General features: G+C 41.9%; 1 protein-coding gene across 1 annotated transcript; it reads right to left on the minus strand.

Annotated features, from left to right (window-relative positions):
- ube2e1 (ubiquitin-conjugating enzyme E2E 1) lies at positions 1–14609 on the minus strand. The gene is given in 5 exon segments (XM_061741578.1): positions 1–183; positions 487–509; positions 1732–1834; positions 8235–8289; positions 14323–14609. Coding segments are annotated over 5 exon segments (651 nt in total).
- Positions 14610–22272: the final 7663 nt, after the last annotated feature.

Raw genomic sequence — 22272 nt, forward strand, 5'->3', positions numbered from 1 at the left:
TTATTTATATTCAAGGAAAGCTTTTCTATTCTCAGCGGGGTTGCAGTCGGTCAGCAGGGAGCAGATGGACAGCAGGACCTTGGAGATGGTGAGAGCAGGACTCCAGTTGTCCTTGAGGATGTCCAGACAGATCACCCCCTGACTGTTGATGTTGCAGTGGTAGATCCTTGTCCGGAACGTCACCTGGACACAACGCAGACAGCAGCCACATCCATCTTCAGCTTCACCCCTATTCTGCTCTTGTCTGCTCAACTCGGTGGATACACTCTTTCATAAAGGTTATAGATTATGTATGTCTCTAGAAATCCTTTGATTTGTTCATTTAAAACAAATGTCAGACTCAATGAAATGCAGGAGCGGGGAGTTGGGTGGCAGGAGCTGTTTCCAGCAGGTGCTCTAGATGAGTGAAGGGTGCCCTCTAGTGGATCTTATCAAATGGCACCTTTGTCTACGGGGGAGGCTGTGTTGCACTGAAATCACTCTCACCTTGGGTGGTTTGAAGGGTTAGTCTGGCGATTAGGAATGGGTTGATGACGTTTTTGTGTAAAGCTGATTTATGGTTCTGTGTTAAATCGGAAGGAAGGAAGGAAGGAAGGAAGGAAGGAAGGAAGGAAGGAAGGAAGGAAGGAAGGAAGGAAGGAAGGAAGGAAGGAAGGAAGGAAGGAAGGAAGGAAGGAAGGAAGGAAGGAAGGAAGGAAGGAAGGAAGGAAGGAAGGAAGGAAGGAAGGAAGGAAGGAAGGAAGGAAGGAAGAAGGAAGGAAGGAAGGAAGGAAGGAAGGAAGGAAGGAAGGAAGGAAGGAAGGAAGGAAGGAAGGAAGGAAGGAAGGAAGGAAGGAAGGAAGGAAGGAAGGAAGGAAGGAAGGAAGGAAGGAAGGAAGGAAGGAAGGAAGGAAGGAAGGAAGGAAGGAAGGAAGGAAGGAAGGAAGGAAGGAAGGAAGGAAGGAAGGAAGGAAGGAAGGAAGGAAGGAAGGAAGGAAGGAAGGAAGGAAGGAAGGAAGGAAGGAAGGAAGGAAGGAAGGAAGGAAGGAAGGAAGGAAGGAAGGAAGGAAGGAAGGAAGGAAGGAAGGAAGGAAGGAAGGAAGGAAGGAAGGAAGGAAGGAAGGAAGGAAGGAAGGAAGGAAGGAAGGAAGGAAGGAAGGAAGGAAGGAAGGAAGGAAGGAAGGAAGGAAGGAAGGAAGGAAGGAAGGAAGGAAGGAAGGAAGGAAGGAAGGAAGGAAGGAAGGAAGGAAGGAAGGAAGGAAGGAAGGAAGGAAGGAAGGAAGGAAGGAAGGAAGGAAGGAAGGAAGGAAGGAAGGAAGGAAGGAAGGAAGGAAGGAAGGAAGGAAGGAAGGAAGGAAGGAAGGAAGGAAGGAAGGAAGGAAGGAAGGAAGGAAGGAAGGAAGGAAGGAAGGAAGGAAGGAAGGAAGGAAGGAAGGAAGGAAGGGAGGGAGGGAGGGAGGGAGGGAGGGAGGGAGGGAGGGAGGGAGGGAGGGAGGGAGGGAGGGAGGGAGGGAGGGAGGGAGGGAGGGAGGGAGGGAGGGAGGGAGGGAGGGAGGGAGGGAGGGAGCCTGAAAGGAAAGAAAGAAATGAGCCAGAAAGGAAGATAAATTGTTGTGTAACAAACATGGCGGATCTGAGAGCGAGATAGATTTATAGTTAAAAAGGTGGAGTTGAATTGGCATTTTTTTTTTATCGGGATAAATGCCAGAAATTATCGTGATACATTTTTTAGTCCATAGCGCACATCCCTACTGGCGATGTCCAGGAAGAACACTCCTCCCTCGTACACAGAACCCGGAGGGCCCAGGATGGTCGACCTCCACTCATAGATGTCACATTTAGGACCGGCACATTTCTAAGACTTTTCAGTGAAATCTTTTTTTTTTGTTGCTTTTGCTGCTTCAGTCCAGTTTCCACAGAAATGTATTTTAAATTAACAGGTAGCGGCAAACTGACTGTTTGACGTCTGGAGACTTTGAAGCGTCTCACCTGTATTCGTCCAATAATCTGTGCGTATGAAGCAACGAGAGTGTGAACCATGTGATCAACCTTGTAAACTCTGAGTAGTGTCTCATCCATGGTTCATACGGAGCAACAACTGGGTGATCTGCTACAGGAACCCTGGGGGCCTCGGCCTGGCTGGTGGAGGTGCAGGGAGCAGTACTGGAGTTGAGGGGGGATGAGGGGGGATGGCATCACCCCTGAAATAAAAACGGTTAAAATCACCCCCCCTTTCCTTTCCTTATGTCATTTCATCAATGAATGTGGTTTTACTGCTTTTTCAACATTTTAGAGTCATCACCAGAAAAATAACTTATTTGACAATTTTCACCTGTTTCAAGTAAATTTTCACTTGAAATAAGTAGGAAAATCTGCCAGTGGGACAAGATTTATCTTCTTATTACAAGCAAAAAAATCTTGTTCCACTGGCAGATTTTTCTACTTATTTCAAGTGAAAATCTACTTGAAAGAGGTGAAAATTGTTGTTTTTTCCAGTGATGAGTCTTGTTTTAAGTGTAATAAGATAATTTTTTTTACTAAAATGAGACATTTTAACTAGAAATAGGACAAATATTCTTGTTAAGATTTTGAGTTTTTGCAGTGATCCATTTTACTTATCTTGTGAAGGACAGAATCATATTGATAAGTTCAGAAAAGTGTTTTTTATTGTTGTGTTTTGATGTATTTGATGTAAGCCCAGTGGATATTTAAAGCTTACAGAAGGCTGCATTTAACTGCTGCTATGTCATTCCTGCAGTATTTCTGCAGGTGTTTTGGTCACTGCTATTATTTGTAATATATTATTTGTAATCAGCACAAATTATCTGTCCCCATATGATAAAATCCACCATTCCCCTTGATTTTATTTTACAACTCGAATACTGGCTGGGAGGATGCTCAATGCTGTGCACAGCTTTAAATCAACTACCATTGCTACCAGATAACAGGAAAGTGATTATTGTTATTCAACGAAAACGAATCCACCAAACTTTACACTCACAGGATTGGCTTTTTGGTTTTATATTTAATCTCTGATCAGAGAGAAATGTCCACCACTTGGATATGGACCAACGTGGTGGTGTTGAGCTTGAACAGCGTGTTTGTGACGGGTTAAATACAGCAGCAGACCACCCTGTAAAGAGAGCGCAGCAGCAGCCCTCCCAGCAGCCCTGGGGTCAGCCCTGGGTCACATTTCAACTTCTCAAAGGTAACAGCAGCAGCAGCAGCAGCACTGCTGCAGGACCAAAGCCTGCCACTCAGAAAGGAAACGGGACTTCTTTACACTTCTATCTGTGCAGCAGCTCAGCAATCAGCAGAGCTTTCTGAGGTAACGGCAGCATGCAGGCCAGCCACTTCCTCTCCAGGGACGGGGCTTTTTATAGCTGCTGAGAGAACCTCCGTAACACTGCAGAGAGGGGGGGGCTGTGTGAGGACACATCATCTGCAGCTCAGCTGCCTCCCACAAAGCACTGGACATCCACCGCTGAAAGAGAGCACGGACACGGGAAGATACAAAATTACTTGACTTCCACATTTTGCAGCTAAGACCGGTCGCACTCATCTCTGAGTTCAAGTTTATTTGAAATACATCATTGCATAACAATATCAATTGTGATGTTTTTTTTACACTTTGAGACAAGAGGACTACTCTATTGAAAAAAAATAAAATAAAAAAAATAAATAATCAACTGTCAAACAATGCTAAAAAAAAGTTTGTTTTACTTCTGATAAAGCCGCCGTGAAGCTCCAGCCTGTAACTCTCGGAGTGAATATGGCTGACAACGCACAAAGACAGAAAGCAAGGTGGTGCAGCCAGACATAAAACTCCAGCATCATAGTGGACAGGACAAGAGAATTAAAGCATGTCCATCCATCTAACAGAGTGTGTATTGAGGAACTTGTTTACAAACTAGAATAAGAAAATGCTGGACATCTCACAAGTCCTCTGATTCAAACTGATCTGGACCCTCAACCAGTGGCGTCAATTCAGTGGAAGCTAAGGTATGGCAAGGTTACGAGTCACAGAACTTAACTAGAGTATCAATCAACACGTCCAGCAAATACTCATCACAGAAGTCTGCTATGTAGCTTATCTGTGTGGTCAAGAAAATTGGAACTTTTTCAAATGCAGTCTCGCTCACTGCAAAAACTCAAAATCTTACCAGGAATATTTGTCTTATTTCTGGTTAAAATGTCTCATTTTTAGTCATTTTTAGTCTCATTACACTTAAAACAAGATCATCGCCAGAAAAATAACTTATTTGACCATTTTCACCTGTTTCAAGTACATTTTCAATTGAAATAAGTAGAAAAATCTGCCAGTGGGACAAGATTTATCTTCTCATTACAAGCAAAAAAATGTTCTACTTATTTTAAGTGAAAATCTACTTGAAACAGGTGAAAATTGTTGTTTTTTGAGTTTTTGAGTCTTGTCTTAAATGTAATGAGATTTTTTTGACTAAAAATTAGACATTTTAACTAGAAATAAGACAAATATTCTTGTTAAGATTTTGAGTTTTTGCAGCGTAATAACTAGTGAAATCGATCATGTTGTTCTGATTTGCATTTGTAGTTATTTTATATGTATTAAATAATAGAATAATCAATACAAATAGACAGAGTAATTCCATAAATGTATTTAAAAAACAAACATTTACATTTTCCCTTGAAGCCAAGGTGTGGCGGCTGCCGTACCTTCATACCCAATTGACGCCCCTGCCCTCAACCGTCAACACCATCTTCTCCACTGGTCCATGGAGTAACGGGGAGGTTTTGGTTTCTGTGGAGAAGGAAATGCTGGGCTGAGCGATTCTCTGATCTGAGCTCGTAGAATGAAAACCAGTAAGAAGACTTCCTCAGGGTTCCCGGGACTGGGATTCCCTGAGCAGCTTTAAAACAACCAAGTCATGAAACGGATCTGCATGGCGGAGCTGGCCAACTCCTTTCATAGTGTAATGAGCAGGGTCCTCGTTAAAAGCCTCTAATATCTCTTTTCTGCATGCAGAATCTAATTGAAGGTGTTCTCTACACAGAGTTGAGAGATGAAGCTCTACTGGAGACAGGGCCGGTTCTAGAAAATGATGACTAGGGGTGCATTTCAGATCAGAGGGGGTGCCTGGCACTTTATTCAACACTAAATTATGCATCTTCCCATAATTTCAAGCGGAATAATAATAGCAAAACAAGAATATTTGAAGTGAATTTCAAGTGCATTTTTGCAGCAATATCGCTGCAGAACAAAGAAAATGCTACATTTAGTTTGGACTACCTCACCCATCAGACAATCTAGCAACAGAAAATATAACATAGCAACAAAGAAAATTTAACCATAAATATACAGGACTGTCTCAGAAAATTAGAATATTTTGATAAAGTCCTAAAGATTCTGTAATGCAAAAATGTCATACATTCTGGATTCATTAAAAATCAACTGAAATATTGCAAGCCTTTTATTATTTTAATATTGCTGATCATGGTTTACAGCTTAAGAAAACTCAATATCCTATCTCAAAAAATTTGAATATTCTGGGAATCTCAATCTTAAACTGTAAGCCATAATCAGCAATATTAAAATAATAAAAGGCTTGCAATATTTCAGTTGATTTGTAATGAATCCAGAATGTATGACCTTTTTTTTTTTAATTGCATTATTCTGCATTACAGAAAAATAAAGGACTTTATCACAATATTCTAATTTTCTGAGACAGTCCTGTAAACTTGCTTGCGTCGTTGTGTTTGAACCACTTCCGAATATCCATGGTTACTTTGTGTTAACGGAGCAGCAGAGAGCAGCACTGGCTGATTTATGGTTCCGCGTTGCACCAACGCAGAGCTTACGGCGTAGGATACGCGGTGACGCGAACGTATGGTGCGCGTCGCCGCATATCCTACGCCGTAGGCTACGCCGTCGATTTAATCAGGCTGACGTGCGCGCATTTGTCAGTTTTCTTTTCGTCTTTTCAACTGAGCATGCAAACACATAAACTGAGGGTGCAATGCATGCTTTTGCACCCTCGTAGACCCGGGCCTGACTGGAGAACTGACATCTGACACAGAGCAGCCACACATGTACATTTGAAAGCTTTCATTCAAACTGTGAAACAGCTTTTTAGGTGACCCCTGAACCTGATGTCACCAGGGACTCAATCAACACCAAATCGGTGCCGGAGCGAGGCAGACTTTGGAGTGAGACAGGTTTTGGAGTGGGGCCGGTGTCAGAGCGAGGCAGAAGGGAGCAGAGGGGAGGTTTTTGGTTTTAACGAGACCTGACCAATCCACAGAAAAAAGTCAGATGTGTAAATAATCCAGTTTAGTGCCAAAGTGTAACAAAAACACTTTTGCACAGTTCCACGTCTCTGGCAGCCAGGGCCGGAGAACGATTTCAAGGGCCCGGACTGTCAGAGGCCCCGAAACTCATGTCAAATACCTGCACTTGTTAAAGCAACCCCAGGTACCCGGAGAAGATGAACGCATGAGTTCAGAGCGCCTCTGGCCATAGACCAGGGGTCGGCAACCCGCGGCTCTAGAGCCGCATGCGGCTCTTTAGCGCCGCCCTAGTGGCTCCTGGAGCTTTTTCAAAAATGTTTGACCTTTTTTTCCTTTTTTTCTTTTCTTTTCTTTTCTTTTCTTTCTTTTTTTCTTTTTTTTTCTTTTTTCCCTTTTTTCTTCTTTTTTTTCTCTTTTTTTTCCTTTTTTTTCTTCTTTTTTACTTTTTTTCCTCATTTTTTCTTCCCTTTTCCTTTCCTTTTTAATCTCGATATTTCGACTTTTTTCTTGATATTTCGACTTTTTTCTTGATATTTCGACTTTTTTCTCGACATTTCAACTTTTTTCTCGAAGTGCATAATGAAAGAAAATCTTCCCCAGTTCTAACTTACCGGTATATAGATACATGCAGCATGTGTTGCCTTCATTCTAAGGCTGATACAAGACTTCATTTTTTGTGGCTCCAGACATATTTGTTTTTTGTTTTTTTTTCTTCTTTTTTTCTCTTTTTTTCCTTTTTTTCTTCTTTTTTCCTTTTTTCTTTTTTTTTCTCATTTTTTCTTCCTTTTTCCTTTCCTTTTTAATCTCGATATTTCGACTTTTTCTTTATATTTCGACTTTTTTCTTGACATTTCAACTTTTTTCTCGAAGTGCATAATGAAAGAAAATCTTCCCCAGTTCTAACTAATATAGAAACATGCAGCATGTGTCGCCTTCATTCTAAGGTTTATACAAGACTTTTCATTTTTTGCAGCTCCAGACATATTTGTGTTTTGTGTTTTTGGTCAAATATGGGTCTTTCAACATTTTGGGACCATAGACCATATAGGTGGTCGCCTAGGACGCTATATCCTGCAGGGGGCGCTGCTGCGTCCATTACCAACCCAATCTATTTTTAGATGTTGTACACATCCCTCCATGGCATCTAATTTGAATGTTTCCTTACAAAGGTGGTCCACTTGTGTCCAAAATCTGTCTCAAACGTATTAGGACAAGGGTTTTCCTGGAGCTGGTCACCATGGTAAAACATGACTTCTCCACGTTTCTGTGTTGCTTGTTCCTAAACGTGCCTCTCCACGATGCTGCGGTGAAACCACGGCTGTTTATCACGCAAGTGTCATCCCCAGCACTCGGGCCGTGAAGGACGCAGGGAGACGATGGCTGACGTAGCTGCTAGCACAGACTCATAAACAGCTTCACACGAGTCCCATCTGCTGTCTGGCAGACTGCTTGTTTGCCCCCCCCACACACAAACAGTTTCCACACCAGCGCTCAGAAGCATGGTTTCATTCTCACACTGAAGAGAAATGGCTGCGACTGAGAGGAGCCACCAGCTGTGTTGTGGTGCAGTAACCCAGAACACGGCGGGGGGCTGAGCGTGCAGCTGCAGTGGAGGTTTACGTCTCTCACAGACGGGGGGTGTCGTGGAACAGTTTCCCCTCGGGCCACGGGGCTGCTTCCAAGCATTTCAATCACATTTTCATGTGTACATCACTGCCGGTAGTCCGGAGATATCCGTTATTACTGAAGCTGCTGTAAAACATCTGCCGGGGGACATCAGGCCTGGCGGTCACCGGCACCCTGCAGGCACCGGGAGGACGCACACAGTTCAGCATCTCATCACATCCATTCCTGTCTTTTGATGGACGAGACACCGAGAGCAGAGGTCAAATAGTCTTCTCAGATATCTACATCAACGAAACCACTCACAGTACACAGCTGAAACATGTCAAATATCAAAAACTCCGTTCTTGAATGAAATGACTGACGCACCTGCAGTCCAGAGGTGGATCCAGCGTGATGTCAGCCAACTCCTTCTGGATTCTGCACATCAAGCACCATCAAATTCAACAAGATCAGACAATGGATTCAGAAACTGAATTCAAGTCCTGACAGAAGACAGATGGAGGAAAAAATTAAGTTATAACTCCAACTCTAAAAAATGTGAATACAAGCAGAATTCAGGGAATTACAAGCCACCACCAGGTGGAGGAGGTGGAGGTAGGGTTGCCACCTTTCAGAAATAGAAATAAGGGACGCCCTGATTTCAGCAGCGCAGGAGCCAAAAGAAAAAGCCCTAAAACTTCTAAACTGAATAAAAATGTGTTTATTTTATATGAAAAACAAAATGCTTTGATTTAAAGTTTAAAATGCTTTAATAGCATTGAACTTTCATGACTGTAGAGACAGACAACCACATAGCAACTGAAATAGCCTCCTATGCTACGTATGTCCACATCAGCCCAGATGTATAATATACATACAGGTAAGGAAAATGGTGTAAAAGTTCATTTATTTCAATAATTCAACTAGAATATGGTGTAAAAGTTAATTTATTTCAATAATTCAACTAGAATATGGTGTAAAAGTTAATTTATTTCAATAATTCAACTAGAATATGGTGTAAAAGTTAACTTATTTCAATAATTCAACTAGAATATGGTGTAAAAATGTATGAAAATACGGGACAAATCGCGTCCCATATTAGTTCAATACGGGACGCAACATTTTTTTCTCAAATAAAGGACAATTCCGTATTTTACGGGACTGGTGGCAACCCTAGGAGGAGGTGGAGGAGGTGGTCAGGCCGTTTCTTTTCCGGTATTTGACGCTAGCAATAGAAGAGCGCACGCTCTCACCGGAAATGTCGCGACAGCAGACCGACAACGTCGTCACATTGATTTTTATATTTAAACCCCTCTTCAGCGTGAACGATGTGCAACAATAACATCCCCGTTACTAAACCGATGACCCAAATGGAGCCAGTCAGGGACAAAAGGGCTCGTGCATTAGAGCATTTTCCAACTCTTAGACACCATCAGACAATGGATTCAGAGAACTTTTTTTTACAGTCTTGGTCGGCTGGAACTCTATACCAGTTTATATTTCACATGCAGGTAGCAAAGATTGGTTTAAGTTTAAGTTAAAACAATATCTTTTAAAATTTTATGAATGATGATTTGTCATTTAGAGGGAACAAAGTGAAGGTTGAAATATAATTATAGGTAGTGTAAACCCTATCGTAATAAGGTGAAAAGTGGTCAAATAATTCTAGATAAGGTCATTCCAGGCTAGTATTTGTTATAAAGGTGTTTTATTGGATTGTATTTCTATGTATGTATGTCTGAGAATGATGGTGATGTGGTTATCCTCTGTATAGATTGTGATTAAGGGAGTTGTGTCTATTATTGTTTTGTTTTGTCATGTGTAATGTATGTCTGTATGTAGTAAGTGTTAATTTGTGTGTTATGTGTATGTTGGACCCCAGGAAGAAAAGCTAATGCTGTGGCTAATGCTAATGGGGATCCTAAATAAAAACAAACAAACCATCCTTGTTCTCACCAGGTGGTGAAAAGGGAAATCCTGGAACAGGTTTTACCACATGGTTTAAAACTACATTGTGTGTGTGTGTGTGTGTGTGTTACTGTGTGTAAAAACAACAAAAACCATCTGACCGCAGTGGTTCTTAGTATTAATGCTTAAATTTTAAAAATGAGGTAGGCAGTATTGAGGCATTCCCTTATAGACTATTGGCACCTTTCCACTAGGAATGGGTGATATTTTACCGTTCACGATAAACCGTCAAAAAAATTCCCCACGGTAAGAATTTGTCATCTCGTGGTAAAAACGATACATTCCCGTTGATGACGTTTTTGTGTAAAGCTGATTTATGGTTCTGTGTTAAATCCACGCACAACGTATGTGAAGGAAGGAAGGAAGGAAGGAAGGAAGGAAGGAAGGAAGGAAGGAAGGAAGGAAGGAAGGAAGGAAGGAAGGAAGGAAGGAAGGAAGGAAACAAGGAAAGAAGGAAGGAAGGGAGAAAAGAGGAAGGGAAGAAGGAAGGAAGGAAGGAAGGGGGAGAAGGAAGGGAGAAAACAAGGAAAGGAGAAAGGAAAGGAGAAAACAAGGAAAAGAGGAAGGAAGGAGAGCAGGAGGAAAGAAGGAAGGAAGGAAGGAAGGAAATGAGCCTGAAAGAAAGAAAGAAAGAAAGAAAGAAAGAAAGAAAGAAAGAAAGAAAGAAAGAAAGAAAGAAAGAAAGAAAGAAAGAAAGAAAGAAAGAAAGAAAGAAAGAAAGAAAGAAAGAAAGAAAGAAAGAAAGTAGCCAGAAAGAAAGAAAGAAATGAGCCAGAAAGAAAGAAAGGAAGATAAATTCCCGTTGATGACGTTTTTGTGTAACAAACATGGCGGATCTGAGAGCGAGATAGATTTATAGTTAAAAAGGTGGAGTTGAATTGGTATTTTTTTTATCATAATTTTTATCGTTATCAGGATAAATGCCAGAAATGATTGTGATACATTTTTTAGTCCATACCGCCCATCCCTACTTTCCACACAGGTTAAAATGAGTTTGGTTGAATGAATGGTGGAATGACTGAAATAATTCATCATTGTGGAAGATGTGGATATATTGTTTTAATGCCAAATACAGTCTTCAGACGGTGCGGCAAATAGTGGCCTTGCTAAGATTGTCGGCATCTCCGACTGCATGTAGGAACAAACCACTAGTGAAATATCTGAGCCCAACACAGTGTGTAACGGTGGGGGCGTGGCTCCGCTCTACATGGATCACCTTGTAACGTTCAGGGTTAACCAGTTAGCCTGGTCTGAAGCAGGCCCGCTGCACAGGATATATCGCCATGGTAACTTATGTGCTACTGTGCTACCGAATTCAGGCTTAATTCAGCCAGGATAACCAGAAAATCCCGGTCTAATCCGCTGTCCTGGTTTGGTGAAACGGCCCTCTGGACACCAGAGTTCAGTGAGTGTCAACATCACAGACTCTGATGAACGCTGAGTGCCAGGGAGGCCGGAACAGTTATGGTCTGTCTTTGACTGTCAGTCATGGAACTCCTCATTTCATCTCCTGCTCCAAGAGAAGGTTCTTTTATTTCAGCATTTTCCCACTTCAGTGAAGAATTGTGACGAGTGAAGACAAACGCGTGAAAACAAGGCATGCAAAGCCGCAAATGAATGAAAATGAAAAGTCTTGTATAAGCCTTAGAATGAAGGCAAATGGCGAAAGGTGAAATGTCGAGAAAAAAGTCGAAATGTTGAGAAAAAAGTCGAAATTTCGAGAAAAAAGTCAAAATTTCGAGAAAAAAGTCGAAATGTCAAGGAAATAGTCGAAATTTGGAGAAAAAAGTCGAAATGTCAAGGAAATAGTCGAAATTTGGAGAAAAAAGTTGAAATGTCGAGATTAATGTTGAAGTACAATCTCGAGAAAAAAGTCGAAATGACGAAAAAAAGGCGAAATTTCGAGAAAAAAGTCAAAATTTCGAGAAAGAAAAAGAAGAAGATAAAGAAAAAAGGAAAAAAAGAGAAAAAAGGGGAAAAAAAGGTAAAAAAAATAAAAAAAAGAAGAAAAAAAGGGAAAAAAAAGGTCAAACATTTCTGAAAAAGCTTCAGGAGCCACCAGGGCAGCGTTAAAGAGCCGCATGCGGCTCTAGAGCCGCGGGTTGCCGACCCCTGGTCTAGGTGGAGAGGTGGGAAGAATCTGATCAGAACCTCTGTCCAGCAGACTGGATGCAACACCAAACACTGAGACAGGGTCACGGTGGGAGCATTAAAGATAAACCATAGTGGAATAATGGTGATGGCTCATCAGGACTTTGGACTGGCCCAGCAGTACAGAACCAACCCAAACATTTGCACATGACCCTGTTACACTGAAAAAAACAAATCTAAGCGCATGTGTATCTGTGATATTAACAATTCAAAATGAAGTTTGTTGCTTTACATGAATACATCTAGTTTTGAACTTAATCTGCATTTGTTCAAAATACAAGTGCATTTTTTCCTTAACAAGCAGTATTTATGTAATCCCAGGCAATCTTTTCATTTACACACAAACAACAAGCAATGATCTTGTTGTATTTACTTTTCCTTTAACAATTTTAACCTATTGGGCAGATTGACCAACGTTTAGATGAAACATGCTTTATTTGTTTAAGTAGAACACCACAGTAAAAAATATCTTGCTTGATCTACTTTAAAACAATTAAGGCAACTTTTTCGCATGAGATTTTTATGTAGATCAAGAAAGACTAGTCTTTGTATAAACTACTTAATTTTTAGTATGTACAAAATTCATTTGCAAGTAAAATCTACTTAATTTTTGCAAGTAAAGTTTAATTTTGAAAAAGTAAACTTAACACAATTAAGTTGACTGTACTTGCAAAATGTATTATTTTACATACAAAAAATTAAGTAGTTTATACAAAGACTAGTCTTTCTTGATCTACATAAAAATCTCATGCAAAAAGTTGACTTATTTTTTTTAAGTACATCAAGCACAATATTTGTATCAGTGTACTGCACTCAAAAGTTTCCCACCAGCTGCATTAGGATCCTTGTTTATTAAACACACTGCGAATGGGAACTATTTCTATATGTTCGACGTGATTGGACAAGTAAACACAGGCCGTTAACAGCTGGGAAGTAAAAAGACAGATATCTGACAGCTGCTGGCCCCAGGTACTGCGTGCCACTAAAAGCGGTCCATCCTCCGGCAGAACGGCACTTTTAAAAGGCTATTATGCTGTTTGATAAATTCCTTCACGTGTGATTTACTGCAGCTTCAACATTGAACGAAGTGGCTGATGTGAAAGTGGGGGTAATTATGAGTTGGCACTTTGAGTTTTCTTGGCCAGTCTCCGTCAGGAGCAGCTTCTCCACTGACACTTCTTCTCCTTTGGGCTTTTCCCTTCAGGGGTCGCCACAGAGAATCAGTTTCCTCCATCTGAGCCTGTCTTCTGCATCCAGATCTTCTTAACCCAACTATCTTCGTGTCCTCTTTCACTACATCTATAAACCTCCTCTTTGGTTCCTCTGGGCCTCCTGCCTGGCAGTTCAAAACTCAGCATCCTTCTACCAATATATTCACTGTCTCTCCTCTGGACATGTCTGAACCATCTCAGTCTGGCCTCCCTGACTTTATCTCCAAAGCCTCTAACATGTGCTGTCCCTCTGATGTTCTCATTCCTGATCCTATCCAGTCTGGTCCCTCCCATAGAGAACCTCAGCATCTTCATCTCTGCTACCTCCAGCTCTGCCTCCTGTCTTTTCCTCAGTGACACTGTCCCTAGACCAGGGATCAGCAACCCGCGGCTCCAGAGCCGCATGCGGCTCTTTAGCGCCGCCCTAGTGGCTCCTGGAGCTTTTTCAAAAATGCTTGACCTTTTTTTTCCTTTCTTCTTTTTTTTTTCTTTTACCTTTTTTTCTTCTTTCCTTTTTTTCTCTCTTTTTCTTTTTTAAATTTTTTTTCTTTTTTCATCTTTTTTTCCTTTTTTCCTCTTTTTTTCTTCCCTTTTCCTTTCCTTTTTAATCTTGACATTTCGACTTTTTTCTCAACATTTCGACTTTTTCTTTACATTTTGACTTTTTTCATGAAATTTTGACTATTTCCTCGACATTTCGACTTTTTTCTCAACATTTCGACTTTTTTCTCAAAATTTTTAGTTTTTTCTCAACATTTCGACTTTTTTCTCGACATTTCGACTTTTTTCTCAAGATTGTACTTCAACATTAATCTTGACATTTCGACTTTTTTCTCGAAATTTTGACTATTTCCTCAACATTTCGACTTTTTTCTCGAAGTGCATAATAATAATAAAAAATCTTCCCCCAGTTATAACTAATATAGATACATGCAGCATGTGTTGCCTTCATTCTAAGGCTGATACAAGACTTTTAATTTTTTGCGGCTCCAGACATATTTATTTTTTGTGTTTTTGGTCCAATATGGCTCTTTCAAAATTTTGGGTTGCCGACCCCTGCCCTAGACCAAACAACATCGCTGGTCTCACCACAGTTTTGTACATCTTTTCTTTCATTTTAGTTGAAACTCTTTTATCACACCTGACACTTTTCTCCACCTGCTCCATCCCGCCTGCACACGTTTCTTCACCTCTTTTCCACACTCTCCATTGCTCTGAACTGTTGTACTTAAAATCCTCCACCTTCTCTATCTCTTCTCCCTGTAACCTCACTCTTCCACTTGGGTTCTTCTCATTCACACACATATACTCCGTCTTGCTGCGGCTAACCTTCATTCCTCTCCTTTCCAGGGCAAACCTCCACCGCTCTAGCTTCTCCTCCACCTGTTCCCTGCTCTCACTACAGATCACAATGTCATCTGCAAACATCCTAGTCCATGGTGATTCCTGTCTAACCTCGTCTGTCAGCCTGTCCATCACCATCTCCACTGAAGCTCCATTTGTTTTATTTTCAATTCTTCTTTCAAGTCTTTAATATCTAGGATTGATGTGATCAATGAACTTGAAAATCATTTCAGAATTTTTATTCTCTTCAGATTCAAAGAAAAACAATCTGCAGAAATCTTCATGTTTAAAATGTCATGTCTAAAGCTGGGCATACACTGTGTGATATTTTAAATGGTTTGATTCAGCCACATCTCACACTGCACGACTAGATCGCTGAGTTCAAAAGTTCACAGCCCACGATTTATGGTCTCACACTATACGAGGCGATGCTCTGATGCGACCCATCTGCTCACACTATACGATCATAATCCTCCCGTCGGACCTCTGTTACTGGAACTGCAACGTCAAAAAGAAGTGGAAAAGGAGGAACCCTGAAGTGGGAGACACCGAAGATGCTCAGCAAAAACAAACACGCTGCCTTAAGCCTGAATTATGGTTCTGCGTTAAATCGCCGCCGTACCCTACGCCGTAGGCTCTACGTTGGTGTAACGTGGAACCATAAATCAGCCTTTAGCAATTTGTGCCATTCTGTGTGGCGATAAATGAAAAAAGATTAGACAACGCCGTGATTGGACAAGGAATTGGCTGGGCAGACGTGGGAAATGCAGTCTTTTTTTTCTGCTATTAAAACATGATTTGTAATGTGACTTTGTAACACTTTAAACTACAAATAATAGTTTTTGACGTGACATCAGTGATTGTGCATGCTCTTTGTGAAAGGATGAGTCCAATCGGGTCGCAGCTGCTTCAACTGTGCGATTCCTTCACGAGGAGCGACCAGGATTTCAAACACGTTTGATTTTCTTGCGACCTCACGATTTGTGATCGGGAGCTCGTCGTGAGGTGTTAATCTCTCGTCGTTACCCCACGTTTACTGCACGAGGCACGAGCAACGATTGGGTCGAAATCCGGCCCGATCCAAAAAATCGGCTCAAAACGAGCCGACAATCGCACAGTGTATGCCCGGCTTCATGCAGCAATGTGTGATCCGCGATGCAGCAGGTTTGAATTGGGTATGTAAGTTCTGTTCCTGTGGGTCGTTGGAGTCTTCGGTCCACTTAAAGTCGTTGACCTGGTTCTTCTGTCCGGGGTAAAACCCTGCAGGCAGGAACAGGACGGACCTCCTCAGTCGTGTCTCCATGGCAGCAACACACCCTGCAGGGATTCCCCAGCCTTTGCTAGCAACACTCTTCAGTACTTTCATTCAGACGCAGCTGTTCTGCCACGGTTGACACAACACAAACACAAAAAGCCGAATGGAACAATATGATCAACGTGTCATCAGCCGAGATGGCTGCCAGGTGTTTGGGGTCTCTGTTTGCATGTACAAGAATGATGGTGATGAGAAAGTAAAGAGGAGTCCAACTTTAAGGGGGTGTCAAGTTGACACCCAGCAGTTTTTGGGGGCTGCATTGAAAGGACTGTTGTTTTGGCTCCTGCAGAAACTCCTGAAAGTGTGTGCATGTATAAGGACGTTGAAATGTACCTGAAAACCTGGCGGTAGAAACCCGGCAGCAGAGACGTTGTTGCCTCTCTTTGAACCACCTGCCATCTCTTTTGTCCTCCAGAGCCTCACCCTTTACCCTTCAGATGCAGCTGCACTTCAGAAGCTGACTAAACATCTTCAAGACCCAAGAAATGGACATCTGGCCGTCTTGTTAGGAATGGGCGATATTTTACCGTTCACGATAAACCGTCAAAAAAATTCCCCACGGTAAGAATTTGTCATCTCACGGTAAAAACGATAAATTCCCGTTGATGATGTTTTTGTGTAAAGTCGAATTTATGGTTCTGCGTTACGTACGTGAAGGAAGGACGGAAGGAAGGAAGGAATGAGCCAGAAAGAAAGAAAGAAATGAGCCAGAAAGAAAGAAAGAAAGAAAGAAAGAAATGAGCCTGAAAGAAAGAAAGAAAGAAAGAAAGAAAGGAGCCAGAAAGAAAGAAAGAAAGAAAGAAAGAAAGGAGCCAGAAAGAAAGAAAGAAAGAAAGAAATGAGCCTGAAAGAAAGAAAGAAAGAAAGAAAGGAGCCAGAAAGAAAGAAAGAAAGAAAGAAAGGAGCCAGAAAGAAAGAAAGAAATGAGCCTGAAAGAAAGAAAGAAAGAAAGAAAGGAGCCAGAAAGAAAGAAAGAAAGAAAGGAGCCAGAAAGAAAGAAAGAAAGAAAGAAAGGAGCCAGAAAGAAAGAAAGAAAGAAAGAAAGAAAGAAAGAAAGAAAGAAAGAAAGAAAGAAAGAAATGAGCCTGAAAGAAAGAAAGAAAGAAAGAAAGAAAGAAAGGAGCCAGAAAGAAAGAAAGAAAGAAAGAAAGAAAGGAGCCAGAAAGAAAGAAAGAAAGAAAGAAATGAGCCTGAAAGAAAGAAAGAAAGAAAGAAAGGAGCCAGAAAGAAAGAAAGAAAGAAAGAAAGAAAGAAAGGAGCCAGAAAGAAAGAAAGAAAGAAAGAAAGAAAGAAAGAAAGAAAGAAAGAAAGAAAGAAAGAAAGAAAGAAAGAAAGAAATGAGCCTGAAAGAAAGAAAGAAAGGAGCCAGAAAGAAAGAAAGAAAGAAATGAGCCTGAAAGAAAGAAAGAAAGGAGCAAGAAAGAAAGAAAGAAAGAAAGAAAGGAGCCAGAAAGAAAGAAAGAAAGAAAGAAAGAAAGAAATGAGCCTGAAAGAAAGAAAGAAAGAAAGAAAGAAAGGAGCCAGAAAGAAAGAAAGAAAGGAGCCAGAAAGAAAGAAAGAAAGAAAGAAAGAAAGAAATGAGCCTGAAAGAAAGAAAGAAAGAAAGAAAGAAAGAAATGAGCCAGAAAGAAAGAAAGAAAGAAAGAAAGGAGCCAGAAAGAAAGAAAGGAGCCAGAAAGAAAGAAAGAAAGAAAGAAAGGAGCCAGAAAGAAAGAAAGAAAGAAAGAAAGAAAGAAAGAAAAATTCCCGTTGATGATGTTTTTGTGTAACAAACATGGCGGATCTGAGAGCGAGATAGATTTATAGTTACAAAGGTGGAGTTGAATTGGTATTTTTTTATCGTCATTTTTATCGTTATCGGGATAAATGCCAGAAATTATCGTGATACATTTTTTAGTCCATACCGCCCATCCCTACGTCTTCAAACCTTTAAAAACATGTCTCGGCTAGGTACTTATTTTTAAGCAGGTTGCTTAAACCTGAAGCCTGGATGAGGTTTTCATGGCTCAACATTGGGCCTCCAGTCCAACAGGAAACCCTGGAATATTCTGCCACCAGGACGGGTTTGTTCTCAGCCATCCCTTCCCCTGTAGGATCAGCTCCCTCTACCAGCAAGCGTTGCATTAGCATCCATGCACGAGACTCTTCCTGCTGCAGCAGTGAAGGAGGAAGGGAGGTGAGAAGGACTCCCCTCCCCCTGCGTCAACCATAATTAAGTCTGGCACCATTACTCCACTCTGCTAACTTCCTGAGGCAGTCAGAGGCTAAAACCCCAGCAGAGCGCGTCTCCTGCCCAGAACGGAGCAGCTGCTGGGAAGAGGACTTAGAAAAGTGTTGGTTTGTTCAGCAGTTTATTGTTTTAAACACTCGTGGCGCGGGACCAGCCACCAAAACCCCCCGCTGGTTACTAATGGCCCTTTTGCACTAGTCTCGCTGTCTAGTCCCCGTTTTGCGCTTTTGCACTAGGGGCTGAGGCGGGTAGAGCCGCTCCAAGCCGATACATTTTCTGTAACCATTCTGGCTCTATCCGGGCTGAGCCGGGACTATTTCTGAGGTCACCACCCTCCTCGCCACTGATTGGTCGGGGGGCGGGGCCGGCAGACGTTTTAATCAGGAAGCGGGAGTCAGCGCGAGGCGACTCGCGACTCGCGACTCGCAGCGATTTTATTATACAGCACAAACATCTGTTTGGTGATCCAACTCTGAGGTGCAGATGTTCATAAACCTGGTGGCTGTCGAGAAAATTAAAAAAGGGATGTAGACGGGCTGTTTTACTCTCAGCTGCTCGCGGCTCCAACTGATTTCTGATCAGCGCCGACACAAACAAAGGTGTTGCGCAATCAAGTACGTCACAGCAGCTTCACCACAACCTGCCCACTTCTCCCCTGGCTGTGGGAAAACAAACGAGGACAAAACGGGTGGAGCCGCGACGAGCCGCACCGAACCGGGCGGAGGCGGGACTAGTGCAAAAGCGCCACAAGTCACTCAATTCATCGATTTCATGTGACGTCACACAGTACTCGCAGCGACAATTAATAACTGCGTGTGGTGACGCAATCAAACAGCGAACAGCGTGGAATGAGCGGCGTGTTCGTGGTGTTAAATGCAGCCAGCATGTCAGCATGTCAGATCATTACTGAGATGTGGGGAAAAAGCAGAGGACACGAGAAATGATCCAGGCTGAGTTGGATTTGGGAGAGCCGCTTGGTGATGGAGACGTCACGGGACGCACCGCGCAGGAGATCGGGAGCGCAAGATGAACATTTGCATTAATAATATAATAAATCATATTTTATATTTTATGTTTTAATAAAGTTTTATGGTGACATGATGATATGCTTTTACTTTCTAGAGTAGTAACGTTACTGAAAAAGTGAACTGCCTTCTTACTTTTCATTACATAAACGTATCCTGTGCAGGCAATTCAATGCTGATGCTATTCACCAACAGACTGTCACTTACCTTTCCTGTTACCACAAACATTTTTTTGGCCTCCACATGATGAAGTTTGGCATCTTTAACCCATCCTGATGTGAAGTAGCAGTAAGCTTTGGCACTTTAAAAGCTTTGAGAGCTTCGCCGGTGTATGGAGAAGGATTGTGGACCAGGTAGATACAGTTAGGTCCATAAATATTTGGACACTGACACAATTTTCAGTATTCCAGCTCTGTACAACACCACAATGGATTTGAAATGAAACAATCAAGATGTGCTTCAAGTGCAGACTTTCAGCTTTAATTTGAAGGTATTTACATCCAAATCAGGTGAACGGTGTAGGAATTACAACACATTTTATATGTACCTTCCACTTTTTAAGGGATCAAAAGTAATTGGACAACTAACATAATCATACATCAAATTGTCAATTTTTAATATTTTGTTGCAAATCCTTTGCAGTCGATGACAGCCTGAAGTCTGGAACCCATAGACATCACCAGACGCTGGGTTTCGTCCCTGGTGATGCTCTGCCAGGCCTCTGCTGCAGTTGTCTTCACTTCCTGCTTGTTCTTTGGGCATTTTCCCTTCAGTTTTGCCTTCAGCAAGTGAAATGCATGCTCAATCGGATTCAGGTCAGGTGATTGACTTGGCCATTGCAGAACATTTGACTTCTTTGCCTCTTTGGTTGCTTTCGCAGTATGCTTCGGGTCATTGTCCATCTGCATTGTGAAGCGCCGACCAATGAATTTTGAAGCATTTGGCTGAATATGAGCAGATAATATTGCCCGAAACACTTCAGAATTCATTCTGCTGCTTTTGTCAGCTGCCACATCATCAATAAATATAAGAGAAGACTTCACCAGAGGAAATACAGAGGAAATACAGATGGGTTACACAAGGTAAACCGTTGGTGAGCCTCAAAAACAGGAAGGCCAGATTAAAGTTAGCTAAGAAACGTCTAAAAGAGCCAATGCAGTTCTGGAACAACATCTTATGGACAGATGAGACAAAGATCAACTTGTACCACAATGATGGAAAGAGAAGAGTATGGAGAAGGGAAGGAACTGTTCACTTTAATCTGGCTTTCCTGTTTTTGAGGCTCACCAACGGTTTACCTTGTGTAACCCATCTGTATTTCCTCTGTATTTCCTCTGGTGAAGTCTTCTCTTATATTTATTGATGATGTGGCAGCTGACAAAAGCAGCAGAATGAATTCTGAAGTGTTTCGGGCAATATTATCTGCTCATATTCAGCCAAATGCTTCAAAATTCATTGGTCGGCGCTTCACAATGCAGATGGACAATGACCCGAAGCATACTGCGAAAGCAACCAAAGAGGCAAAGAAGTCAAATGTTCTGCAATGGCCAAGTCAATCACCTGACCTGAATCCGATTGAGCATGCATTTCACTTGCTGAAGACAAAACTGAAGGGAAAATGCCCAAAGAACAAGCAGGAACTGAAGACGGCTGCAGCAGAGGCCTGGCAGAGCATCACCAGGGACGAAACCCAGCGTCTGGTGATGTCTATGGGTTCCAGACTTCAGGCTGTCATCGACTGCAAAGGATTTGCAACAAAATATTAAAAATTGACAATTTGATGTATGATTATGTTAGTTGTCCAATTACTTTTGGTCCCTTAAAAAGTGGAAGTCACATATAAAATGTGTTGTAATTCCTACACCGTTCACCTGATTTGGATGTAAATACCTTCAAATTAAAGCTGAAAGTCTGCACTTGAAGCACATCTTGATTGTTTCATGTCAAATCCATTGTGGTGTTGTACAGAGCTGGAATACTGAAAATTGTGTCAGTGTCCAAATATTTATGGACCTAACTGTATATATGTCCGCAAACGACAAATCTGGCAGGTTTTTGGCAGACTGGAGTGGAGTCAGTAATTGATTAGATATTAGATACGGATCGAAACCTAAAAAAGAACCTCAATTTTCTGTAGATACCGTTGCTGTTCTTCGGGAGTTAAGTGAGTTATTAGGTGAGACGTCATATTGGCTGCGCGACGGAAAGGTCCTCGGTCGGTCCTCAAGATGGCGCTGACAACAAAAAATGTCACGTGACTGAAATCCATGAATAGTTACCCCTCTATTAATGTTGTGCACGTTCACGTCCCCAGAACTTTGGTTGACCCTCACAAACTGGTGATATTTCGATGCCCAAGTGTTCGCTCACTCACTCTACGTTTCTACTTTCCTTCGCTGCAACAGCCGTGTCTCATTTTTATCTGAATATGTGCTTGGATGCATTATATGGTTGCATTCATGTTCGGTTACCGTGGTGAATCACGGTATCAGAGCTCCATTGATGATGGCTTTTTAGTCACATTTACAACAAACTCAGATTTGACTGAACCAACACCTTTCCTAAAACCCAAAAGTCAGAGTTTGTGGACTGGGAGTTTGTAAAGCCTCCTTGTGAAACAGGCTCCAGGCTGCAGCTCGCTGAGCAGCGTTGATTCAAGACAGGTGCTGGAAGAATGTCTGCAGCGCTTGTGATGAACAAATGATGCAGTCCTGGGTTATTACTGTGAAGTAGCATCTATGCACCACAGAATATCAGGATTTTCTACCTGGAGACATAGACCAATTTTTTTATTTTTTTTTTTAAAGATTTGTGGTATCACTAGTGGCCTTTATTTTGAAATTGGCTAGACAGGAAACTGGGGTAGAGAGAGGGGGGAGATGCACAGTAAAGAGCTACAGGCTAGAGTTCCAACCTGCATGGCCTGCACAAGGGCAGCAGCCTCTGGATGTGGCGCCCACTCAGCCAACCGAGCTGTCCGGGGCCCCAGACTAATTTCAAAACTGTTTGCATTTGCCCAAACGTAAAGACAGTATGCAGCATCTGATCTTGTCAGGTCATGTCTTACCAGCCTGGCGCAGCTTTAAACACCTGCAGTATGCAACAACTACCTGGATGATGTGCTACTATGTCCAGTGTGATCTGATCAGTCTATCTTGCTATATCCCATAATGCACC

The sequence above is a fragment of the Cololabis saira genome, chromosome 15, assembly GCF_033807715.1.
Source record: "Cololabis saira isolate AMF1-May2022 chromosome 15, fColSai1.1, whole genome shotgun sequence".
In the NCBI taxonomy this organism is placed as follows: domain Eukaryota; kingdom Metazoa; phylum Chordata; class Actinopteri; order Beloniformes; family Belonidae; genus Cololabis; species Cololabis saira.